The sequence below is a fragment of the Myripristis murdjan genome, chromosome 22, assembly GCF_902150065.1.
Source record: "Myripristis murdjan chromosome 22, fMyrMur1.1, whole genome shotgun sequence".
Lineage (NCBI taxonomy): Eukaryota > Metazoa > Chordata > Actinopteri > Holocentriformes > Holocentridae > Myripristis > Myripristis murdjan.
Window position 1 is genome coordinate 27292421 of NC_044001.1, and position 26551 is coordinate 27318971.

The 26551-nt window shown below is 40.5% G+C and overlaps 2 protein-coding genes across 3 annotated transcripts in view; both read left to right on the forward strand.

The window, feature by feature from the left end:
- Positions 1–2560: 2560 nt before the first annotated feature.
- On the forward strand, positions 2561–6847 carry lrit3b (leucine-rich repeat, immunoglobulin-like and transmembrane domains 3b). The gene is made up of 5 exons (XM_030081977.1): positions 2561–2670; positions 3422–3796; positions 4294–4379; positions 4663–4956; positions 6336–6847. The coding sequence occupies exons 1-5, from the start codon at positions 2561–2563 to the stop codon at positions 6845–6847; spliced, it is 1377 nt and encodes a 458-aa protein (XP_029937837.1).
- A 7582-nt stretch (positions 6848–14429) lies between these two features.
- The window catches only part of enpep (glutamyl aminopeptidase), a 34892-nt gene continuing 22770 nt past the window's right edge, over positions 14430–26551 (forward strand). Inside the window, exons 1-7 of one of the 2 annotated variants that reach the window (XM_030044727.1) lie at positions 14430–15066; positions 17349–17490; positions 18573–18707; positions 19713–19833; positions 21383–21537; positions 23114–23227; positions 26222–26356. In XM_030044727.1, the coding sequence (XP_029900587.1) occupies positions 14441–15066; positions 17349–17490; positions 18573–18707; positions 19713–19833; positions 21383–21537; positions 23114–23227; positions 26222–26356 (1428 nt within the window). In that variant the 5' untranslated portion in view covers positions 14430–14440. The remainder of the gene's footprint in view (positions 15067–17348; positions 17491–18572; positions 18708–19712; positions 19834–21382; positions 21538–23113; positions 23228–26221; positions 26357–26551) is intronic. The other variant, XM_030044728.1, reaches the window with a different exon arrangement.

Below are 26551 nucleotides of genomic sequence, written 5' to 3' on the forward strand. Positions count from 1 at the left end.
GATATCTGAACCTTCTTGGCAAATGCAAGAGCCGAACATTGATCTTACTCTTTTACAAGAATAGGCTAACAGTGTGATAGTGTCACAAATGGAAACTCTGTTTTCACAACTCATTCTCATTTTTTCTGATTCAGCAGCTTCTCTGACCTCTTCAATGAAGGTAAATCAAAAGCCTGGCCTTTATCAATAAGATCCCACCTGTCTTTTTCAGCATTGGGAGGACTGGTTCTGAAGTCAAGTTCTGCTGGGGTCCAGGGCATGCTGGAGATGAGGGAAATGAAACAGCTGACTCTATACCACAGGCAATCCACAGGCACTATTTTTCTTTTAATCCTCAGATCACAAAAGCCACTTATTGTTCTGGCTCCCTAAGAGATTCAGTTAAATCATGCAGACTGAGACTGGGACACTGTGGGTTAAACTAGTACTTGCACATTATAGGAAAACATTTAAGTGAGTAATGTGAGAGCGGACATCCTGAAACAGTCCAGCATGTTCTCCTAGAGTGCACCAAATACAGCACAGAGAGAAGTACTTTTTTACAAGAGCCTGACAGAGCTTGGACTCTTGGACAGCTGATCCCAAAAGCACTTACACATTTCCTGCATGATTCAGGTTTATATGTGAAAATAGGTGTGGTGTTATAGTAATAGTGTGGTTGTGTCAGTTGAGTTTGTCCTGGGGAGGGCAGTGATACGCCTGGTAGAGTTTCAGCTGCCAGAGAGGAACAGGAGGGATTTCCTCGAGCAGCATTTGGTGCGAGGGAGTGTGAGGAGAGAGACGCTGGCTCTGTTTCTCACTAGCCGGGCTCCAGCCGTGAGACGACTGCCCTCACACAGGCGGCCGAGGCTCCAGGTTGGGATGCAGGACCTGCTCCATGAGGCAGAGACTGCTGCTTCATAATCACAGCCGCCAAATGCCAGCTCACATTATGTACAGCTGCACTGTGTGTAAATATGTATGACACGTGCAGTATAATTGTTTTGATGTTACTTTAAGATGTTGATTGTTTATATTGTACATGTTCCTGCTCTATGTTTTGGGAAAATGAAATCACATTTACTTTAGCATCATGTCATTTTTACAGCCTAGAGACTGTTTTAAATATTTGACAAAAAGGAGAAATGGTTAACCTTGCTCTTGTGGAACAATGTACCGCCTTATATTGTATGTGAGGATGCACATGTGCAGTCAGTCAGTGTGTCCTTTCACTGCAACACCGAGGTATCTTTTTCTTCTTTTGTCATTTTTGCCAGCTGAGCTTAGTTTTCCATGCCTTTGAACCCTTTGATCAATGTTCTGAACAATAATTTATTGTATTATTTTGAAGCATAAGAGATGAATTTATCATGAGTAATTAAAATTGGAATTTACTACAAAATAAACATATGCACAACCTAAACATGAATGAGTCTAGCTAAAGTTAATATTTACAAGTCAAGAGAGACTGGGCGATTCGGACAAAATCAAACATCACAATATTTTTGATCAAATACTTTATCGATATTGCCGGGATGACTATTGATGCTTTCACAAAATATTTACACAATGACATTTTTGATAAATAATCATCAGTAATGCCTTTGTCATACTTAAGTGGGTAGAGACAAATGATAGAACAACTACTGTAGTCTGATAAGTTCAGAAAATTACAACTCTATACTGTAATACAGCCTTTAAAACCAGGAAAAATCATAATATTATGATATCCAAAATCCCTGATGATATTTAGTGTCCTATTGATATAATAGAGATATTGTCCAGTCCTAAGAGAGACCACGGCACACATGGTCATATCTTCCAGACTCCTAATGGCAGTGAGCTAAGATGTATTTTAGAAATTGTTATATAAATAAAATTATATTCCTCTTCCTCTTATCGTTATTTATGTAAACAACATGGATTTTCTGCTTGTGATTGACATTGCAATGGGATGGTTTGCTGCAAATACTAAGAGATGGCACTGGGAGCATAGTGGTGTATCCCAGTTTGCATATTGCTGAATAGTATTGCTCTTAGATGCCAGACCTGTCCAACAGCATATCAACACACAATTAGTGGTGTGTATTCTTGCTGGAAAAGGGTGTAAATGAAGGGGATTTTGGATTGAGATGAAGTGTGTAACCTAAATTGACAACCAAAAACCCCATACGTTTTATGAACAAAAAATAGTGTGCACACTATTTTTTGTTCATAAAACATGGAGCAATATGAATATTGTCCAGTTGTGTTGTCATTCGTTTCTGTTTTAAGGTTGGAGATTATTTCCTGTCTGATGTTGTGCATCATTTTCACTTTAAGGTGTAGGGTTATTAATTAGCCCACCATATCAAAAGTCCATCAAATTCATTCCAGGCTGTGTTCAAAGTGCTTGATCTTTTCATGAGCTTGTCTGACACTAAGACACAGGATTAAACGCTGCGTGAAACCTGCGTAATCTCAGCTAATCTGACCCCCAGTTCCACGCTGCTGTACAAAGAGTCTGACACTTGACAGGACCTGGACTGGGAATATGGAGCTACAGAGGGCTTCTGGAAACGTGGGGCTTGTGAGCTGAAAGATGTATCTGCTGATGCTTGTGGTCACCTTTCATTCTTACCTGATGGCCGTCCACTCTTGTCCATCTTTGTGCGCCTGCGGCAATGGAAGCACTGGGATAGGAGAGCTCAGGTGGAGTGACACTGTTTCATTCAGCTCATATTAGCACTTCTGTAAGACATTCACTCTTTCATGAAATTCTTGCTTGGAATAGTTTAGGTATTGTTAAGCTGTGACATCAGTGCAACAGTATTGTTAATATAAAATATGGAGCAATTTTCTGTGAAGTACATGTAAGCAAATTTGTTTGTTAGATGATGACATAACCAAATACCAGCAAATATTTGCCAATTATGTGCAGTAGCATGGTGCTAAAGAAAGTTGTAATAATACTCTGACTCTCATGCTTGTTTGTTTACAACACGTGTACAGTAACAGGATTAGACTAATCTAGCTGCAGTCAAAAATGGTGAACTGCTATCTGACAGGTTCACTTAATCAAACACATACTGATAATCATGAAAACACTTGATAACACTATTCCAAGTGCATCAGTAGAGTGGAATAATTGCCAGTTTAATGTAAGGTGCAGGTGTCTGCTTGATCATATTGGTGGCTGCACTTCTACATTTTAAAAGCAACCTCTCCAGCCTTGCTTTATCACATGCATTAAGCTGTGTTGGAGTAGCTTACTCAAACAGATACTAATACAGAGTGGGAGTTCAGCAATGGCTTTCTGATGTTTGCTTCATCAGTGCAATCAACGTCCTGGCAAATACTGAAGGAATACTCAGAATTATCCAGAATTAGGCACATGAACTAAACTTCTGTGGCACTTTCATCTGTCCATACTTGAGAACTTACACTGTCTGTGACATGTCAGGTGGGTGCAATGCAGCGACCCTGGTATCTCAGCTGTTCCCATCAATGCCCCGGCCAACACGGTCAAACTGCGCCTGGAGAAGACCTCAATCACCAGAGTGCCCAGGGCAGCCTTCTACAACCTATCAGAGCTGCAGTTCCTGTGGCTGACTTACAACTCCATCACCTCCATCCACCCCAGCAGCTTTGTTAATCTGAAGGCGCTCCGGGAGCTTCGGCTGGACGGGAACCTCCTGTCTGCTTTTCCCTGGGAGGGGTTGAGGGACATGCCTTACCTTCGAACTCTGGGCCTGCACAATAACCGGCTGTCCAGCCTGCCTGCCCATGCTGCTCTCTTTCTCCCTAACATCACCTACCTGGATCTCTCCAGCAACAGGTGTGTCTGTATGTGAAGGGACCATGCACTGGAATAGACAATGTTCAAAAGTGCAGGTTTGGCAACTTTGGGGAAAGACAAGTTGTGGTGGAGGTGTGTTTAGTTGCAGGTGGTGCAAGAGGATTTGTTGTAAGGTTGCCAAAATCAACAGGGTGTGAGTGATTATTGCTCTTTCTGGGAGCATGAATGAAGTGATGAAATTTGATGTTAGTGAAACTGCAAATGTTCAGTCATGCTGTGACTGCATCATTTAACTGACACACACCCCCACAAAAAATAATCTTTTTGCTTACATTGCTATACATTAAGACATTAACTGTATACAGCCAGTTTGCTAAACCTCCATTATGGCACCAGACGTGGGTGAGGGAAGATTTGTTAACAACTGCAAGCCTCTAAGTGCTGAGTGTTGTATTGTGTTTTGGCAAAAGCCACTCTAGAGAGTCTTACAAGCGAATTAACAAGAATATTAATTCTCTTTCTCTTCTCTCCCCCAGGTTAACTATATTACCTGCTGAGCTGCTGGATCTTTGGTTCCCCCTTCCAGGACAACAGGGAGGTCCTGTGCAAAGAAGAGTTTTAGGTACTGTATGTTTTGGATTAATAGAAAGGCATCTCCTTCTATATCTACATCTAATACTTCTAATATAAAATAAACTCATGCTTGTATCTTTTATCGACTACTTTATTTACCTTACTAATGTTAGTCAGATCATCATTTTACCTTTCTTTTCCCAAACTGGGTGTTTCTCACCTTCATATTTGCCAGCATTATCAGTTATCATCTTAGCGTTTCCCGCCCTGAGTATGATGTAAGTCAGAAATGGCTACCATGTGAATGAAGCAATTTTGTCCTGGATACCCAGGTCTCCATGACAATCCCTGGCTGTGTGACTGCCAGATCTCCATGGCCATGTCTTTGTCAATGTCCCTGGGAAGCCCTGTTGTTCTCATGGACCAGCTGCTGACCTGCAGCAGGTCTCTGGGGCAGTCAGGGCTGTTGCTAACCCAGGCAGACCTGTCCCGCTGTATGAGGCCCTCAGTCCAGCCTGCAGCCACCAGAATCGTTTCTCCACTGGGCAGTAACGTAATCCTTCGCTGTGATGCCACTGGCTACCCAACACCCACTCTGACCTGGATCAAAGCCTCAGCTTATACTGGTAACTATTCTTAGGTCACTCTCAGGTGATGAAATGATATCACTCACATTTGAAGAATAATCAAATTATGTTGTCATGGTTTGTAATGCTATATAGATTGCTGCCAACGGGACGTCCCAGGCAACTCTGAACAGCTCCCAAAGACACTGTCAAGTTGTAAGTAGCACTACCTTATTTCATCAAAGTTGTTCTTTGTTCTTAAATTATTTTTTTCTACTCAGCTTTGTACATGTTTTATATATGAATTTACAGCTAAACAAAGTCAGTGCCTTGGCCAAAAAGTGTCTGTCAGATAAAATCATCACTGCTAACTTGTGATGTGTTGTGCTGGTCGAGCTTTTTCATGTTTAAGGACCAAACCAGTGGGTACTAAAGATTAGATACTGAAGAGGCTAATCTAATCACAGAGTGGGAAAGAAACTGTTTCTCTGAGAATATATGAGCATAAGTTTCCTTTGAGTGCAGAGGTTTTTTTTCCATTTCTTCCCTAACTGAATGCAGAATATTATTGGGGCATATCTATATTGATAATGATGTTAATTAGTCCCAGCAGCTGAGTTAATGCTAACTGATGTCTGCTAATGCAGTGTAGTAGCTATTAGCCACACCCTGTGTCCATATGTGCTTTAGTTAACTTAATGTCAACTAAACGTTTTGAATGTTTGACCCATTTACTACAGTTTACCCACATTTTTACATTACAACAAACCAGTTTGCAAATCATGCAGACGTGTTAAAGATTTCACAGCATGTAATCAAAATCCCTCATTTTTCAAATTTGAATTTTTGGTCAAAATAGCCACCTTATAATGTTCTGCTTCTGTGGCAAATGAATTCATCGCCACTCATAAACCCTGGAACTGATAATTGGGGATGATGTTCCAGCAGAGAGGCTGTTTCACTCTGCCGAGTTTCAAGTCATCAAAACACAACAGTGCTGTTGTTCTGTTTGACACAGCAGTCACACATCTTCTCCAGATAATGCACCTTTCTAGTTATTCATAGGTGCTGTTAGCTTTCATTTGTCAGAATCTGTCCAACATGCATGGTCATCTCTAGTGTGTGAGAAGCTGCCAACTTGTCACTCAAAGCTCTGGTATGCATGGGATCAGTACATACAGCCATACCATAACGGGTGCAATATGTTGTGGAAATGTAAGTACATAGAACCAGTATTTCTACTGAGAAATACTGAAAGCACCAACAAGGGCCTTTAAGTTGTCTATGTGAAAAAATGTGTCTGCCCATTTACGTAAAGAGACCATTTAGAGAAAAAGTATATATTTTTATAAATGTTTTCAGTATGGTAGGATTGGGTCAGTGTGAACTGCACTGTGTTCTATTTGATGATTTAAAATTTTCTGCCTCTTATGTTTCAGTTATGCAGAAATCTCCTCGAGTGGGAGTTCGCTGGTCAATCATTAGCCTCAATGGTCTATCGTACAAGGATGCTGGTGAGTACCGCTGCCAGGCACGGAATATGGCAGGCATATCCGAAGCCCCTATTAAACTTAAGGTGGTGGCTGTCACTGGAGCATCTCGTTTCCCAAAGATCAAGTCCCAGAAAACTCTATCCAAATCATTATCAAAAAACAGAAAGCAAATATTCTTCAAAAAGCCAAAACCCTCTCCAGCTGCGTCTTCTATCTTCATCTCCAAGAAGGATAACCAGACACTGATTAGTGTCAAATCATTTACTCCTGTTAACGAGACCCGGGCAACTGCTTTTGGTGCGGGGAAAGTGGTGCCCACGAAAAAGTACATCAAAAGGCGCAAAATAAACTTGCTGCCAGTGTCAAAGAGAAAGACCCGCATGTTCATCAAGACAACACCTGAGCTCCCAGGAAAGTCCACTAGTGCTTTGCTCTCAGAAACAGAGACAGCTTTATGAGATGCAAATGTGTGTGATCTCTGCATTGTAGACGCAAAAAATGTTTCTTGTAGACTGGGTTTTGTTTGCAAAAAATGCAAAAATGATATGAGCTGATTGTACTTTCCAACCATTTTTCTAATGACAGCATTATCTGTGTGAAATGGACAATTTACTCATTTTCCTTTAATGTTTGTTTTTCTGTTTCCATAGAAGTCCTTCCAGTTGTAATCCTTTATGATATGTACACTGATAACAACGCCAGTGATACGACTTGGCTCAATGAACTTCACTTTCCTAATCTAACTATCTGTCTATTGCCACATAGACAGATAGTTAGATTACCTCTGTTTCAGGGTGTTCGTTTCTGTTGCTGGCCTGTTGTTAGCCTGGCCCAGAGTGCAGATCAGACTGCATATTTTTGCCCGAACTGGACAGGCATTCTTTTTGTGTCGGAACCCAACCTGAGCCCCAGATTTTGCTTGTTCTTCATCATAGGGTTACTTTTACTGCCTGAAATAGCCTACGTGTTGCCATGTAAACTCTAGCACTATACAGGAAGTTGCCCAGAACAGACAGTAGGTCCATCTTTTATCGCTAAAATAACACTGACATGACCGAACCCGACCTGAACCCGAATATCATTTCTAAATTTTTGTCCAAAGCCGGGTTCTGACAGATCCCTAGGGGCGTGGGTCAGGTATTCACATTCTACCCATCCCCACTAACCATTGACCAAATTCTCACTGTCTCTACTTTACAGACTGGCTTTAGTATAGTTAAGTTATTCACTGCAGTAAAGCTGTTTTGTAATCATGAAAGACTTTCTCCATGCTGGCTATGGTCTTCATTCTCAAAGTCTTGTTTAAAAGTACATTTTAGCATAAAATGTGATGTTGCCGTGTTCAGCTTTCAGCTTTCAGGTCAGCATGCACCAGATTTCTTTCTGTTAGTAACAGAGCAAGCACGTTTTTTTTTCCCCCCTCTGGCAGAGCATCATGGTCTAATATCCAGTAATATCCAGTTAGAATGAAATTATTAGTGTCTTCGGAGAGTTGGTGGTAAATAGTGATTGTAGCCAGGTGAAGGCGTCGTCATGCCAGGTGTGCTCAAGAGTGAATATTTCTCCATGTCATTTTGTGATTTAACTGAGATCAAAATTATTATTATTATTATTATCCAGGTTGCCACGTCAAATGGTTCTGGCTATACTTGATGGTGCTGAATCAGGCAAAAGATTAAGACTGAAGTTTTGGCTCTCAACTTCCCAACGGACTGCTGATATGATGTTTTGATGTTGTACAGACTATGCCCTGTAAGCAGTCACACTGTGTGCATTGACAGAGCAGGAGGTTCAGTGACTCGGCCATGACTTGCGATGACTCGTTCATGGAACATTTCCTATGGGTAGAAGAATGCGTTATCATTCTAACAAACAGAAGTTAGTTCCTCTTTTTTCTCTATAAAAACATAGACAGGAATTCAGAGGCTGGGTGTCTTCTGCTTTTTGCCACAGAGCCTTTATGTGTTTAAAAATTAGAACTTTTTGAGCAACAGCCTTTTTTTTTCTCTGGAGTCTCTCCTTCCATCATCCACCGTGCTTGGTGAGCTTCTCTACAGTTCAGGTAAGGTCCCCTTCCACTATAAAGTTAACTCTGATCAGATCTAACAGTAGACGCTTGGAGCCCCAGTCAGACTGGGGGTCTGTCAGGAACAGGGTTTACAGGCTTTTTATTACAGTGAATGGCTGTTGGGCTGTTCCCTGACACCGAGATCAATCTGGTGTATCTAGAAAACAAAAAGGTAGAGTAGGAAATCTCAGCTGTTCAGCTACATGTCGACCTGAGGCTCAGGCAGACCTCATGGAGAATCGAGCTCTAGTGCTGTTCACACTTACAAGAACGTGTCTCTTGAGATCAGGCCTGCTGCTCTGTCAAAGCCTGACACTTGCGGTGTAGAGAGGTCAGTTGTGAGAGCTCTGCATCATTATACAAGATGATAGCAAAATAAAAAGTCTCATTTATTATAAGAGGCAACTTTTTACATTGACCTCTATGTGTGTCTTATCAATCGCCAAAAAAAAAAAAAAAAAATGGCTCTTGCTTCCTTGATTTGATGTAGTTCCTGTTGAAACAGGATGTTAGAGCGGGACATGGTGCAGGGAAGGATCATTCACAAGTGCAAACACAGTTTTATTCTAAAGGGACAGGTGGATGAAAGACGGTTTTTAAAGATTCGTGACGGTTTTATTGGTTGAAATTTTAATGTACACACACTAGTGCAGGATGATGTCACTATTTCAGATGCTCAGTTTTACAGGAAGCAGTCTTGTGAGGTCATTTCATGGGAACTTTAGGGCAAAGAGCACTCAGCTGCAAAATGTTATGGGCATGTTTGTGCTGTAATATCATTAGCACAATATCTTTTTTTAATCGGACCTTAAGACGAGGCAGATAGCGTGATGCAGAAATCATGGCGCTATCTGTGGCTGCAATCTATTATTTGTGAATTCACCCTGAAAGTGCTAATGCCACATTTCATGTTAGACTGTCCTTTTTAAACAAAGAAAAGGAGAAAAGTCATTCCTGAATCCATAAGTGTTTACTTTACTTTACTATTTCTATTGTCCCTGGTACGGTGTTAGTAGAGTAAGGCTAACAACAGGCTAACTACAGAAACCAGCGCCCTGGATCAGAGCTAAATGTAGATGGGTTAATGACAAAGTTGAAGGGACAAAGACATTTATTATGATTGTAATGTATGGTGATGATAACGGTCTGCTCAAATCAGTCTGTAAATTGGAATAAACTTGTTTTAACTGCATGTTCTTTGGATTTCAAAGCAAAGTTATTTCAAAGCTGTAGTAACTGGTGGAAGTAATCAGATTATGCTGCAAAGTTTGAGTATTTGAGGGAAGTGCGTTAATAGTTAAAAATCTGATCATGTTAATCTGAAATTTGTAATTTATTGTGTTTTGAAGCTAACCAAAATTGCACAGCCTGCCCAACACTAAGTTGCCTCTTTAATCAAGAAGAGAGATGTTAATAGCGGACTTTTATTCAGATGTTATCATGACCACATTATGCTTGACGACACTGACAATGTTTACCTCAATACAAAATTATCAGAATGATTCTGATCTGGAGAACCAGCCTGATGTCATTATGTCATCAAGAAAGTAATTAATGCACTTGAAAGGAAGCACTTGAAAACAGTTAAATGGTCCACTTTTTTGTGTTCTTTAACTGTAAACTGGCTTATGTGTTTCCTTTAGTATGACTGGATGTCACTAGAGTGCCCCAAACACAACATCTCTTTTTTTCATGGTGATAACAATGTTTTAAGTCCTATTGTAGAAACCATATGCACACTGACCAGTAGGTGGCACTCTAAATATACATAATGTTGCTCTGCCTACACCTCAAACAAAATAGACAGATTTGGAAAATGGAGAGAAAGAGTCATTTCTCGGATATCGCAGAGAGGAGGAGATCATTGTACATCCTGCTGAGTCACTTGGTGTCTTGTCTGTCCTGTGTAATGTGTGCCCTTTACCAAAAACTACAGCACACATAGTGGTGCATGCACTCTGTACCAACAGTTTTCATCAGATAGGCACATCTAGTTTAACACAGAAAAATGCACGTTGTTGAAAATTTAGAGGGAAAGATTCAGTCCTTGCCATACAAAATGCACGAATGCAATTTTATTTCTTTGCAAATTTCTCCAACATTATAAATGGCACTCAGCCTGTGCTGGAGCTACAGGTAGCGCTGTGCTTGTGTTACTACTACTTTCAAAACCAATTCTTTACTTGGTCACTTCACTTACAAAGTAAATTACATTACAGGTTACTTTTTATCAAAAGTAACTGTTGGAGTTCTTTGTCTTACTTAAGGCAATATGGTTTGTGTTGCCCATCATTCAGCCGGCACAAGATATTGTGATTTTAACTTTAGTACTTTTGTGATGATAAAAATGACACACTGAAAACAACATCTAAAAGTAGCAAAATAATTTCACATAGCAATTACAAATAATTACAATTGCCATAAAATGCAATTTACGACATAAAATAAGCTTAATACTACTCAGTCTTTTAAACATATCTTTGCAGCTGAGATGCCCACAGCAATTTTTTCAACTTAATAATAGTAACTTTCAATGCCTTTTCATTAGCATTCATCACATGTTTGGCAGATTTTATTCATAGGATGAACAGTTAACTCATTTTCAGACATATTGAAGATGCTGTAGACTGCACCTCACCTCCATGATCAAATCATTAGGATAAGGAAGCATAGTGATGGAATATTTCAGCAGAAACATGTTCTCTTCAGGGTTATTACTGGTTCAGTGTCTTATCAGGTGTATAGGTCAACAATCTGTATAATAAAGTTCATACACGTGATAAAACACCATCAGAGTGGGGCAAAATGGAAACCTATCACAGTAAATAAGCTGAAAGAAATATTAACAAAATGAAAAGAGGACAAACTTCAGAATGATAATATTGATCAACATAATGTTAGGAGATCCACTAATTTGGAGCAATAAAACATATACACTCAGTGTCCACTTTCTCAGGTCCACCTGTCCAGTCTAATGCAGTTCAGTGCAACAGCTCTTTCATAAACTCTACCTTTTAACAAAGTTTATAATGTTCAGTAGTTTGCAGAGGTCTTGTACTAGACTACGCTACATTGAGAGGTGTTTCTATTTTTTCATCCTCCATATTCATATACATGAGGGGGGACAGAATAGTAGAAACAGCTCTCGATAAAATGCAGTCCAGTCCAACAGCAGCACTAACTATGAGCTCAATGCCAAACATAGAAGTTAATGAACACCTCTATTACTGTGACAACAAGAAAACCTGAACATTATAGGCAGTTTATGGATCAATCAAAACAGTTTATGGATCAATCACAGTGATATCATACTAGAACAATTATAGATATGGCCAATGGAGATTTTTTTTTTTTTTTTTTGTAGTTTTCATGATTATGGATGTTTACATGCTATAATATAATTAACTGGGCTCTGTTTAACTCATGGCCCTTATTTATGGATCTATGGTTTATTATACAGTTACAGTGCAGCCATTCTGATCTTAAAATGAGATCTTTTTTCTCTATGCTTATTGGTCAGCTATATAATTTTTGCTCTCTGATCACTGTACTTGATCCAGAGAGTTTTTTCTACTAGTGACATTCAGGCTTTCGGAGTTCTATATATTTTGTTGCACCCAGTGAATGGATCTTGTGACATGTTGACATGATATGGATGTTGATATTATCATACTAAAGTTCTTTTCAATTTTTAACTATGTGATAGATTTTTGTTTGGCTCCTCTCTAATTGTTGTGATCATGGGTATGAAATCCATTATGCAGATTGTTTACACCTGCTGACACGTGTTTATGACTACAGTCTTCATGTCACGCCAGCAATGACCCCAGAGGACAAGTTTCTGTTGAAGCTAACTAATAAAATGCATCGGAGCTAGAGTGTGTGTGAGCTAGAGTCTCCCTCCTGCTCAGCTGGCACCACATCAATACATGGTGTGTGTTGCTCTCTTCCTTCATAACGTAGCATAGCAGCAATGCCGGTGCTCTTTTCTTTGTGTATGCAACATGGTGACTATTAATCATTTTATTTCAAACAAACTGGAAACATGAAATGCACCACTTCCTGAGCCGCAGAGAATTTTTCCAGGAGAGAGCTTCCAGTGTTTACAGCAGGATGGAGGAGATTTCACAAACTGGATTGTGTCTTTAAATATGAAATGGCAGTTTATTTGAAAATGGTTAAAGTTAGAGTAGAGCTAGATGCTCCATTTTTTTTTTTTTTTTTTTGGTTGTTGTTTGGTTTTTGGATGATTCAACAGTTCAAAACACTCTGCTTTCTACCATGCTGTATTCCCAGATATTTTTACAGGTCTTTTATGACTTGAATTCTGAGCTGGGATGCAGATCATTTTAGTATAGGTTGAAGGTGAGAGAGCAATAACATTTATGAGTGACTTATCTCTCAAAATTTTATCTTGACAATAAAGATACAATGAACAGTGTGAGGAAGGAGCTCAGGGTCAAATCAGTTGCACAAGCTGGTGTGTGTGAAAGGGAAAACGAGTGAGAGATAACGGTATCCTGACACAAATGAGAGGCTCTGAAAAGGTCATAGCAGATTTATTAAAGCAACAATGTACACATGTTGCAAGATAATAAGAAATATGTTCAGAAGCAAATCTGTTTGCAGACTGTAAAACACTCAGGAGAGACAAATGGTCATATTATTGATACGGGTCAACTCCTGTTGTTTTTAAATGTGCTATATAAAAAAAGTAACTTGTCTTCACTTGATTAATGTGTGGATAGTTTCTTATTTCCTCCACTCCGCTCTATCAGACATGTTAGGTGTACCTTTCAGGCACTTACCAGCCACCTCTGAAACTGAGATTACAATATTTTTTTTACTCCATTTCAGGCTGTAAAAAGTCCACCTCAATGGCAGGAGGCTAACAGTTAGCATTTGGAGCATCGAGCCAGTATCCAGCACTCAGTAACAATGAGAGGAAGATAGTACCACTACTGTCCTACAGAACAGCTGGGGGTAGGTTTGGGGAATAATATCACATTTTTCAATATAACTGAACCGTCCCTTTAAATGGAACTTCAGGACTTATTTTATTACACTGCTGTGATTGCATACACAATATAAGCATTGTTTTGATGTTGTTGCACAAGTTAATGTTCCCACTGCAAGTCAGAGAGAACATGGACATGTGAAAGAATGACTGAAGAGCTGGCAAATGCAGCTGCATACTCAGAGCTATCAAAGCACGACATCTTCCCAAGTGTGTTTTGGCACCATGTTAGCATGGCAAATTCCTTCCTTATCAGACTTGGAAATTAAAGTAATTCTTACTTTGATTCAAAAGAGGTGAAATGATGTATGCTAATGCACTCACGCACAAACATGTATATGAAAAGGACATTGATCACACATCACACATGAGATCACACATGAAAAGTGCATTAAAGCTTGCATATTCATGTCCAGTTATTTATGAAGTTCATTTTAGATTGTTCCTTGGCATTTTAGTTACATGGATACAGAGAATGCCAAGCATATTGAGCACACTGATCACCACACACACACAGCACCTACAGTCATACTTGACTTTAGCCCAGAGGTTGTTGATTTACAGGAAATGATAGATGTTTAACAAGAGGAGTGGGTGGGAATAGTCCTGCAGTAGCTGTTCTGTGGACAGAATAAAGCTCTCATTCAGTGTGTGTGTGTGTGTGTGTGTGTGTGTTTGGTGGATTTTCTTCACGTCTCCTCCTCTTTTTCCCCTCCACCCCTTAATACCACAGAGGCAAAGCTCAAATCAGCCCACTTTGCTAAGCTTCCTAAGTTAGGTACCAAAGCCTGGGGCTCTGATTTCAGGCCAATTCAACCGCAGCTTGCTTGGGGTCTGTCAAGTCTGTCAATATATTTTTCACTTGATTCTGGTCTGAGTGGATCAGCTGTCGTGAACATCAGTGTCATCTGGGCTGATATCTGCTGCTGTTCCGTTAAAGGGTCCAGGGTTGACCTACAGGTCATCATGGTGGAGAGCATGGAGTTCGAGAAGCAAGACAAGCGCTACTGCATTAGTGGCAAGCATGCGGCCATCATCGGCATAACCATTGTGGTTTGCTCTCTAGCTGTGGGCCTTGGTGTGGGTCTCACCTGCTCTGATACCACCCCTGCCCCCACCCCAAGCCCCACAGAGGAGCCTCCTCAGCCCCCGCCGGCAGATAGAGGGCCCTGCAAAGCCTCCACCGATTCCAGCGGGGACTGGAACAATTTCCGTCTGCCCAGCTATGTGAACCCAGTGCATTATGACCTGCATCTGGAACCTGACCTAAGCACTGACCTGTACACAGGCAGTGTAGCGGTCCATCTGAAGGTCAGCAAGCCCACCCGCCACCTGTGGCTCCACATCAGGGAGACTTTTGTCACTGCTGTTCCCAAGCTGGAGCTGAAGAACCAGGCGGGCCAGACTGAGGTGCCGGTGAAACGTTGCTTTGAGTACAAAGCTCAGCAGTATGTGGTGGTGGAGGCTGAGAAAGAGCTGGCAGCCACTGGTGTGGATGAAGAGTATGTCCTCCACCTGGACTTCCAGGGATGGCTCAACGGGTCTGTGGTGGGTTTCTACAGAGTCATCTACATAGAGGATGGGGTCACCAAGTAAGTTCTTTGCATATATTGTATTGTATGTATTGTAATTCTTAATTTTGTTTAAATGGTTTTGAAAGACTTAATGACATGGCCTAGATCAAACTTTTATTCTTTATTTATTTTACTTTTTTTTTTTTTTAACTAATGTTCTAATAATGGTCGTTTTGGGTAGGAAGATATCAGATTTTGGCATTAGCCTCAAAATTATCATTCAAAAATGATGTCAAGTTTAGTCAGCAGTTCCTCTCTCTTGGAAATGATCAGAGATGTTTCTGTTGACACCTGAACCCTGAGCATCTTTCAAAAACATGGTGACAAAGGTGCTGAGAAAATGAGCAAGAAACAATGTGAAAATGAGCAAGAAATTGTTTTTAATTACAAAAAATCAGCAAAAAAAAAATAAAAATAACAAAAAGGTAACACATTATCAAAAATTTTCCACAAATAGTAGAAATTTAAAAAATAAAAATTAAATTAAATTAAATTAAATTACAAGAAAATTACAAGATATTGACATAGAATTACCACAAAATTCATTCCCCCAAGTAATTAAAAAGACGTGAATTTTGTTAAGAGGGTAAAATGAAACTTTCCAAATAAAAGCTCATCCATAGGCCTCTGGATTTCAAAGGATTAAGATTACACAAAGTCCATGGAAAAACATGGCACCATGGCAAGATGGTGGCCCTCCAAAAAAGTTACATGCTGATTGTCAAGGGTGAACCTAGAACTTTCCTTAACCTTGGACTTGCTTGAACCCTTGATGTTCAGGGGCTGCCTTTCGTGTCTTTTTCCACTGCATGGAGAACCAACTATGAGGGCAAGAAGTGCCCCATGGAAGAATCTCAGTTTTAATCTTGTTGTAGTGTCTTCGTTTTCCGCCACTGTTTGCCTGTGTAATGGACGCCTCTCCCAAATGCAATGAAATTTTTCAATAGGATTTTTTTTTGTTTTTTTTTTACATTTCTAACCACTGACCTATACTATTTTACTCTTGATCACGCTTAGATCAGTCTTGCTTCACTCTGGACTCAAACTCAGGTGCCTACAGTGAAAGTCCTAGACCAGTGCTCCACCTCAGCCACTTGTCAGTCCTTATACTGTGTCACCTGAACACGTGATCTCTTCACAATGGAGGTCTATGGGCACTAAATGGCATTAAATAATGTGCAAAAAAAACAAGCATCATTGTACCAAGAGCACCTTAAAGGTACCTTAAAAGTAGCGTACTATTTACACACCATTTGGTGATACCATGCTGTTCTAACAGCCCAGACAAGCTCCTGGTGAGTACTGAAAAACTTCAGTTAGAAGTCAGTTATATTAAAACAGTTATGCCTCAGTGTGTTAAAGTAACCTTGCTAAGCTTGCTTGCTGCCCTGGGATCAGCATCAGTGCTCCTGCTGAGCGACCAGTATGCTGTTGTTAAACTGTGTGCACAAGGCATTCAAGATAGACACTTTATTCTCCCCAAATACTGATCAAGACATGCACCTGGTTGTACAACTTGTATTTTGCATTGTTTCACCACTTGTTTGTGCAGTTTGTTTTTCGTTGGCTGCTTTCTGCCGGAGTCCTGCCGGATAGTACATATTTGTTGCCAAGTTGCCGCTTGGACCAATGAACATGACAGCCCCACCAGACTCTTAAAGCTCCTGGAATTCAGATTTTAGCTTCCTCTCTCAAGCAAGGTCTAAATCATTTTCCAGAAACATAATGTGTAACCATGTCAGTGCCAGTGGAAGCACTGCTAGAACCCGTGGAATAGGTGCACCCGTGGTCTGGTGTGCTAGGGCGACTGCCATGTAGCTGAAGCCTTCTCAGTTTGGATCCACACTTTTCTAAGACCTTTGAACCTTTGTCACATGTCCCCCTCAACATCCAATTTACATTTTTTTTTTGGAGAGTACTTAAACCATATAACCCTTATGCTATACATTGTCAAAGATCTCTTCTGTAATTCAGTTGTGCTAAATCTGCTTTTTCAAGCTATATAAAATATATGGAGTTAATGTGTAAGCTTCACCATGACTTACGATCATTCACTCCCAATCACTGCTGACACTGATGTTCCTTTGAGCACCTGTGTCAGCATTTTATTGGATATGACACACAATACATGAAGGAAAGGAACAGTTAAATTTACATAATCTGCTCAGAGTTCTGTAGTTTTTTAATGTTGTTGAGTGTTGTTGTTGTGCGTGTGTGCATGTGTGTGTGTGTGTGTGCATATATATATATATATATATATATATACCTTATGCAATAATTTGTCTTTTACCTGTTACCAGAAAAATTGCTGCGACTGATCATGAACCTACAGATGCCCGCAAGTCCTTTCCCTGCTTTGATGAGCCCAACAAAAAGGCCACCTACAAAATCTCCATCACTCATGATGCTGCCTATCAGGCTCTGTCCAATATGCCAATTGAGGTATGACTTTAGTTAGCAGTCTATCATTTTATCCACATGAAAGGCTTTATTCCAAAATGCTGACCGTTTTGTAAAAGATGTAATACGAGGTAAGATGAGGAAAGGTAAGATAAAATGAAACTCAAAGTACATGTACAGTAAGTATGTACTCAGTGACCACTTTATCAGGTCCAGCTGTCCAGTCTAATGCAGTTCAGGTCAACAGCTCTGCCATAAATTCTACCCTTTAAGAAAGTTTATTACGTTCAGTTTTTGTTGACATTTTGCAGAATGTGTAAATTTAATTCCATGTTTATTACTGCGGTTGTAGTTTGCAGCGATTTTGTACTGGACTACATTATATTGAGAGATGTTTCTTATTTTTTGTCCTCCCTATTCCTATACATGAGGGGGACAGAATAGTGGAAACAGCTCTCAGTCAAATGCAGTCCAGTCCAACAGCAGCACTAACTATGAGCTCAATGCCAAACATAGAAGTGAATGAACACCTCTATGTCTGTGACAAAAAGAAAAGCTGAGCACTATAGGCATCAGAAAAGGAAACTTTATGGGACAACAGTTGGATTGGACTGGATTGGATTGTACAGGTGGACCTAATAAAGTGGCCACTGAGTGTATATTTTTATGATTAAAAATGTCACATGGTGCCAGTGAAAGTCTTTGTAATGTCAACCTTTAAGGAGCTACAAAACAGACTGTTTTTTAGCTTTACTACTGTGCACTATGTAGATTGTCCAGTTGGTTTTGAAAGGCCTCTGTGAACCTTGTAGAAGGCTTGTAGAAAACTCAAAAGCGAAACGCTCCCAAACATTGCCAGAACTTAGAAATGGCAATATTACCTCTTCTTTATGCATGCAGACGCCTCTGATTCTGATTATTGGGGCGGTTATATTCTGTGGTAGCATCGTTTCCCCAAAGTTTCAATGGTTGGGAGCGCACAAAGGGAGAGGAAGGAATACTGTGAATACTAAAAGTGGAGGAATCAATCTTCTGCCTCTGTTTTGCAGGGCAGAGGACCCACCCAGCTCTACAGGCTGAATGACATCCACATTAACCCATTACCCTTTTCCTTTGCCTTCCAGGGTTCCCCACAACCACAGCCCAGTGGTAAAGTGAAAACCTCCTTCCTCAAATCAGTTTCAATGAGTACCTATTTGGTATGTTTTGCTGTGCACCAATTTGGCTATGTGGAAAGACTGTCTTCACGAGGAATTCCTGTGAGTTTACCACTTTGAGCTCAAACCATCTACACACACACACACACACACACACACATATATACATATATATATATATATATATATATATATATATATATATATATATATATATATATATATGCATGCATACATACATACATACCTACAAAATACAGAAATATCTAAAAAAAAATATTTGAAACTTTTAAACGTTTTAATTTCCACTTCTCCCACTGCCATGGCTGCAAAAACACTAAAATGCATCTTTATTTAATGTATAATGATGTAACATATATTTAAATATTTAAGTATATAAATATATTTAATATTGAATATTAAATCCATGATATTACACATATAATCCATCTCTATCACCATATTTTGGGGGGGCATATTTATTTTCTTGTCCTATCTATAAGCAATTTGTGAATCCTGTTCTAATAACTTCTGAAAAAGAATTAATTTTCTTCCTTATGTTTTACAGCCATCTTAAAGCTGTGCAGTAGGATATACCTGCGGTTCTCAAATAGGGGCATACGTACCCCAAGGGTTACATTGGAATACTGCAGGGCATATGTGAGATTTTTTAAAAAATGTTAATTTAAAAAATATCAGCCATGTATAATTCCTAAAATAATTATCCTATGTTAAAATAAGTTTAATAAAAAATGTTAATGTACGGGATATACCAACAGAAATCCGCACTGTTGTGGATTTTATGTCCAGCAGTTACAATGCTGGTCTTAGTCAAAACATAAAAACTCACATAGAGTCACAGAGATGATGAATCAGTTGTCTCTTAAATAGGATCCTGTTAGAAGTGCAGATCACACATGATACCTGATGAGCACATTGGTGCATTTCCACAGATCCTCTATCTCATCTTGTATTTGTAGGAAACTACAGACATTCAATACTTTTTCAAAAATGGAAATTCTATGGTGTCTGTCCACCTGCCATCAACATATCAGATTCAAACCTCACAGGCTCAACTCACTATTTGTTTTCTCTTGTTCATTACAGTTGAGAATCTATGCACAGCCAAGTCAGCTAGAAACTGCTGAGTATGCTGCCAACACCACCAAAGTCATCTTTGACTATTTTGAGGAATATTTCAACATGACATACTCCATCACAAAACTAGGTAATTTTACTAATCCTGTTTCCTTCATTATCATTTAGATAGCAACATTTCACATCTGACTTGTGGGCTACACTATTCTTTTTATGCAACTTCTATACTTCAGCCATTGGATCTCACTGAGCCAGACACGATTTGCATCCACACCAGAGAGAGAGAACGTTATCTCTGTGATCACAGATGTAATCTTCTTTTAAACTTTATTAAACATCTCAGTTGACGAAGGGCCCGTGCAAAGTGTACTCTAATGAGAAAGCAGCAGATCAGACTATTGTGCTGCTACTGATAGGGTGGTAAGGAGGGTATGGAGGTGCAAACACTGGTGGATTCATGTTGTACACAGCCTCATTGATTGTGGCTTTGTGAATTGACATGACAACATCATGCAGTTGCTGCAGATTTGTCGGCTGCAATCTGCCGTTTCATCACATCCCAAAGCTCCTCTGCTGGATTGAGATCTGGTGGCTGTGGAGGCCATTTGAGTACAGGGAACACTGTCATGTTCAAGAAACCAATTTGAGATGATCTGAGCTTTGTGACATGGTGTGCTGTCCTGCTGGAAGTAGCCATCAGAAGATGGTCATAAAGGGATGGACATGGTCAGCAACAATACTCAAGTAGTCTTCTGCTGCTGCAGCCCGTCTGCTTCAAGGTTCCACGTGTCGTGTGTTCAGAGATGCTCTTCTGCAGACCTCAGCTGGCACAAGTGGTTATTTGAAGTCCTGTTGCCTTTCTAACAGCTCCAACCAGTCTGACTATTCTCCTGTGACCTTTGGCAACAACAAGGCACCCTCACCCAGAGAACCACCGCTTGCTGGATATTTTCTCTTTTTCACACCATTCTCTGTAAGCCTTAGAGATGGTTGTGTGTGAAAATCCAAGGAGATCAGCAGTTTCTGAAATCCTCAGACCAACAGCCATGCCACGTTCAAAGTCACTAAAATCACCTTTCTTCCCCGTGCTGATGCTCAGTTTGAACTTCACCAGATCGTCTTGACCATGTCTACATGCCTCAATGCATTGAGGAGCTGCCATGTGATTGGCTGATTAGATATTTGTATTAACAAGTAGTTGAACCGGTGAACCTAATAAAGGGGCTGGTAAGTGAATGTGTGTGTGTGTGTGTGTGTGTGTGTGTGTGTGTGTGTGTGTGTGTGTGTGCGTGTATGCGACTTGCATGCAGTATTAAACAGGTAAAACTGAAGTATTTGCACATGCACAGCGTTTCTGTGTCTGTGCAGTGTAATAACTTTACTGGAACAGGTCAACAGGAGATGGACATACTGTATTTACACAAAATGTCCCAACATTTCAACGTGTTGAAAAAGATCATACACTTGTCAGTGTATTCACTTTGACATACAGAAAGCATCTGTACAGGGTGTTGGTGAATGAATATTACTGAGACACACACAGGCTATAAAAGCCAAGCCTTACTCATATATAGTGTTGAGTCAGTCATTTTCTCTCTGTTGGGAACAATAATTATGCTGTAACACAATAAAAGCTGATAAGCTCACGGCAGTGTACTCCCTTTGTTTTCTTGATACAGATAAGATAGCCATCCCTGACTTTGGTACAGGCGCCATGGAAAATTGGGGCCTCATCACCTACAGGGAGACCAACCTGCTGTACGATGAGAGCCAGTCATCGTCCTACAACAAGCAGCGCGTGGCCAGCGTCATCGCCCATGAGCTGGTTCACCAGGTATAACACCAAACAGGCCTGGTAAACCAGACCAGGGTTTAAATCATGCAGACATCGGGGTCAACTCACACAGGTTTTCAACACTTTAGAAACACATTTCTCAAGTCAGAAACTGTAGAAATCATCCCTGTAAGCATTCAGTAGCTTCACTGACGGCTGAAAGGCAATATTCTGTGTCTATTTTCAATTCAAATCTTAAATTAAACTAGATCAAATTATCAGAAAGTTTCCACAAAAAATCTAAACCTTTGCGAATAATTTTGTTTAAAAAAAGTAAAAATTAGCAAACATTGCCAGGAAACTACACTTAAAGTTATTACATGCAGATAGATAGATAGAAAAATGAAGGTAAGTACAATAAATAGATAAACAGAACTATGTTCACAGAGCAAGGGCTTCTTTCTAGAGTTGTTGCTTTACTCTGATGTTCAGCAATAATGGTGGCACAAATCACTGTACAAGAGGCACAAAGAGCATTTTGTGGGAAAGTCAGTGGTGTAATGGCAGTTCCAGTTCACTGTTATCTCACTTAGTCAGTTTAATCATGTGGGATGCAAAAGCCAGATGTTATTATTCTTTTGGCAGTGGTACAATGCTATCTTTATTTCACTTGTTCATGGAATTGAGCATGAAATCACCAGAGTGACACTGGCTAAGCCAATAAAGTTCAATGCTCTAAATGTTGTAAATCCATTGTGTGTTATCTTTCAAGCTTTTTACGATAAGCGATGCAGGAAGTCTTTGTGAGATATCAGTTATTTTCCAGTCAAGTGAGATAAAAATAGAGGCAGTCAGTATATTTTTATGGAGTGTTTATTGTTAGAGACTGAAAGATTAGCAGTACAGGAAATTTTAAATGTAACCCAAATGTTGTAAATTTGTTTATTATATATATAGAGGCAGTAAGAGGTGCACCAGAGCAAGTCAGTGAAAGTCTGTAGCAAGAGAAAGCAGATCTAAGGCCACTGACTGCTGAGACAGAGCACAGTGTTTTTGGCACTGCTGCGCTCTTATTAAATCAAGTAGAATACATCGCAAATGGTACTCAGTGTTATAAAATGACCACTTGAGTTGATTCCAAAATATTAACCAGTAACTGAACTTTTTCCATCATTCTTACATGTCACTGTTACACGGCCCAATCGCAATGAAATCCATAGTTGCAAAATTATGGCAAATTCACAAGATTTCCACTGACACTGAGGCTATGGGACAGTTGCAGAACCAGAAGAAAAAAATACTGCAATTTTTGAAGATTAGATGAAATAAAAAAGCATGAAATAATAAAAGCATTTTTCATCTGCATAATCAGTGAACTGTTTTTAGATAAACGGTGAGCAAATATTTTTGGGTGCATGTGTATGTATAGGCAGGCCAGGGACACATGGGCATTAATGAAGCATTCCAACATTAGCAGAGCACAGGCAGCCAGAAACTGGATGGTCCTTAATTGTAATTGCCACCCGAATTGACTTTGAAATACATCTGTGCCATGAAATAACAGTAAACTTGAATGCGTGCACTGCACCTTCCTTTGTGTGGGTCCAACAACTCATGCCAAGTGTCTTGTCTCCAGTGGTTCGGGAACATAGTGACTATGGATTGGTGGGATGACCTCTGGCTGAATGAGGGCTTTGCCAGTTTTTTTGAGTACATCGGCGTGGAGAAAGCTGAACCTACCTGGGGAATGGTGAGTCCTTCTTTAGTGACCTGAGTGTGTTTTCATGACATTGTTCTTCTACAGTTCATCTTGCACTCTGCAACCGTACGTGGAGGCGCCATGAAACGCTGCCCATTTTTTAATCCCGTGCCCGTGTTGACTAACTGGGCTGTTCAGGCTGAGCTCCACGGGCAGCTTGTGATCAGAAGCAGCAGTTCCAGTGTCTGTCAGAGCTTGCCAATCCTTCTGGTTTTCCTGCCTCTCTTCCTGCTGTTCCTCTGGGCTTTCATGTCCCCTGTTTTTCTCTCACAGTTTTCAAAACCCGCCACTCCACTATAATTGTTAGAAATAGTATCACTTCTGTTTCTGAACGGTCAAGAGGATACATTAGAAAATACATTTGCATGGTCTCCTTACTAGCGGGTCTCTCTTCCAGCTGCTTCCATCTCCACTGAAAACCCATTGTTTTCTGTCAGAGTCAGTAAAATAAGGTAAAGTAAAGTAAAGTAAATGTGTTGTCACACTGCAATTAGAAAACAGAAATCCACAGCTAGTAGGTCAGACTTACTGTTCACTTTTAGTTTACTTGTTTCATACAGAGGATTCCCCATCAGTCACCCTACCAAAAACCAGAATATTAATAATAATTGGTGAGATTGGATAAATGCACAGCACCCTAAATAAGCCGGCAGGGCTGCCACTCTCTGCTCTGTTGATAAAACAGTTGAATTTTAGATGCATGGAAACCCTATGGCTTTGTAACCTCACAACACATGACTTTTCATGACTTTACAATACTTTAAAAAAAAAAAAAAAGTGTGTGGGAGGGGGATCTTAATGTATTAGTTTGTAAGATTTTGGTCATAGGGTTTAGTGTTACAGAATTGTAAACACTCAAATAGTAAGTAAGTAAGTAAGTAAGTAAATCAGTAATTTTTCCAACTGACATGCACCAAAAGGTGCCCAGTCTGCAAGACAAAACATAATAGACAAGAGCAATAACATAATGAGAGCGAAAGAACAAATATCACACTCCTCCATGCATGTCAAACAAAGTCCAAACCAAACAAGCCTGTTCATCAGACATCACATCGGACTTTTAAACACAAAGTGTCTTCATACGCTGGTGATAAGCATTTAACACAATCTGAGCTAGATAAAACTCTGCATGCATCAGTCTTGGAAAACAAATCAGTACATCCTGCAGCAATTTTTAAGAAAAGCCTATATCTAAGCTTATGATATAATGTTTAATAAAACAAGAAGTGCATTTTCAACCTCTCCCAGATCACACAAGAGACACATTCTGTCCCCCTCTGGAGTAAAATGGAAGCATCCAGCCTCCACTGCCAGATGCAAGACACCACATGTTAAAATAAGTTGGCGCATCATAAACACTCAAATAACAGTACACCTTGCACAGCACACCTTGGCCAGCTTGGTGAAAGTTCAAGTCCTTGACACTGGAAGCAGCAATCAAAACTGCTCCTACCTGCCTGGACTCCTCCTCTTCCAGGTTTACGCTCCCTCCCACCCACTTCACTCTTCCATGGAGCGGCGCCTGGTGCCTCAAGCACAGCAAGACCCTAAATCACCAGCTAGACTCTTCTCTTCTGTGGTTCCTCGGTGATGGAATGAACTACCAAACTCCATTCGATCTGCAGAGTCACTCATAGGGCCCTATCTTGTGCCACCCGCTATCCGCTGCCACTACCCGCTACCCGCAAATTGCGGATTTAGGAACCTCCGCTATCCCTAAACGGTATCTTGCGCCACCCGCTACCCGCTATCCGTTATGCCGACTCCGTCATTTGCGCCTGGAGGTGTGTCCGTGGGTGTGTTTCATGCGCTATCCCTAAAGTTGCTATCTTGCGCACACACTTTAGGGATAGCGGATAGCGGGTGGTCAGGACCACCCGCTATCCGCTATCCTAAAGTTTGGGCTGTTACGAGAGCGCGCCCAGGCGGCTTCAATGCGCGCCCCGACGGAGCTTCGCCACGCACACGGTCGGACTGATACCGGGACGCCGCCGGAATGGACTGAGTATATTACTCATATAGACTGTTTAGAGGAAAGACTGTTTTAATTGGACACTTACGCCAGCACGTTTTATTGTTTTATCATAAGCCAGCAGCTGTGCTATATTTTTATTTTTAATATTTTATTTGCCCAATCTACCTTGTGAATAAATTAGTTTACACATAGTTCCACCTCTGCCTCTTGTGTGTCTGTGGTGTGACCCGGGGATTTTACTCAATCAGTACAACCTTGTGACACGTCCACTTGGACACATGTGGCTCCACCTCCCGAATTAACTCACCTATAATATAATGTATAATATGTATATAAAGCCAACTTGCTTTAGCCTCAGCAGAACCCCTGAGAAAATCTACCTCCCTCTCTCCATCGCGGGTTTAGGATTTAGGATTTAGGATAGCGCATCCTGCCCTTAAAGGCAATGGCACCTGGCACACTGATTGGTTTAACTGGCGTAACGCCCAAAACACGCCTATGCATAATATAGCGGGTAGCGCAGGTGTTTTGCGGATAGCGGGAGGTGCACAAGATAGCAACTTTTACGGGGGAACGCCTCTTCCTAAATCCTAAATCCGCAAATAGCGGGTTTAGGGAGTCTGGCGCAAGACAGGGCCCTCAGTCTTTAAGAGAAGGCTAAAAACTAGCTCTTTTAGGGAACACCTTCTCACCTAATGGATAATGGAAAATTCTGCCTCTATGCTTTGTTCTGTCCTCTACATACTTTATGCAGAGGACATACTCTTTGCATTGCCTTGTAGCTCCTCTGCCCTTTGGACCAGAACCAGAGCTTCATGGCACTTGATGTCGTTGCTCTCTCCTGAATAAATCTTTGCTTATGGTGTACTGTGGTGACTGACATAGTAATGCAATGCCACACATGGTACAGGGACAACATGACAGGCCTGCTGACTACAGCAGGCACTGAATTTGTTGTGGTGAAACTGGCTTTGGACTTGAGTGTTTTATCCCCTGTCTATGTTCTACAGCGCGACATCATGATCATCAGTGATGTACTTCCTGTCATGGTGGACGACGCCCTTCTCTCCTCTCACCCAATCATAGTCGATGTGTCGACTCCTGCAGAGATTACCTCTGTGTTTGATGCCATCTCATATAGCAAGGTATGAGCACAGTACCTGCTATTACCTAGAATTTAAATCCAGAATGAGATATCCAGCATTTTTTTTTTTTTTTTTTTTTTTTAAATGGTACCAACCCTTTTGCTTTAGAATTACTGGCATGAAATAAGAGGTCATTATGGATTACAGGGTTACACTCATTGGGCTCTACTGATCATCTATAAATTGCTTCTATGA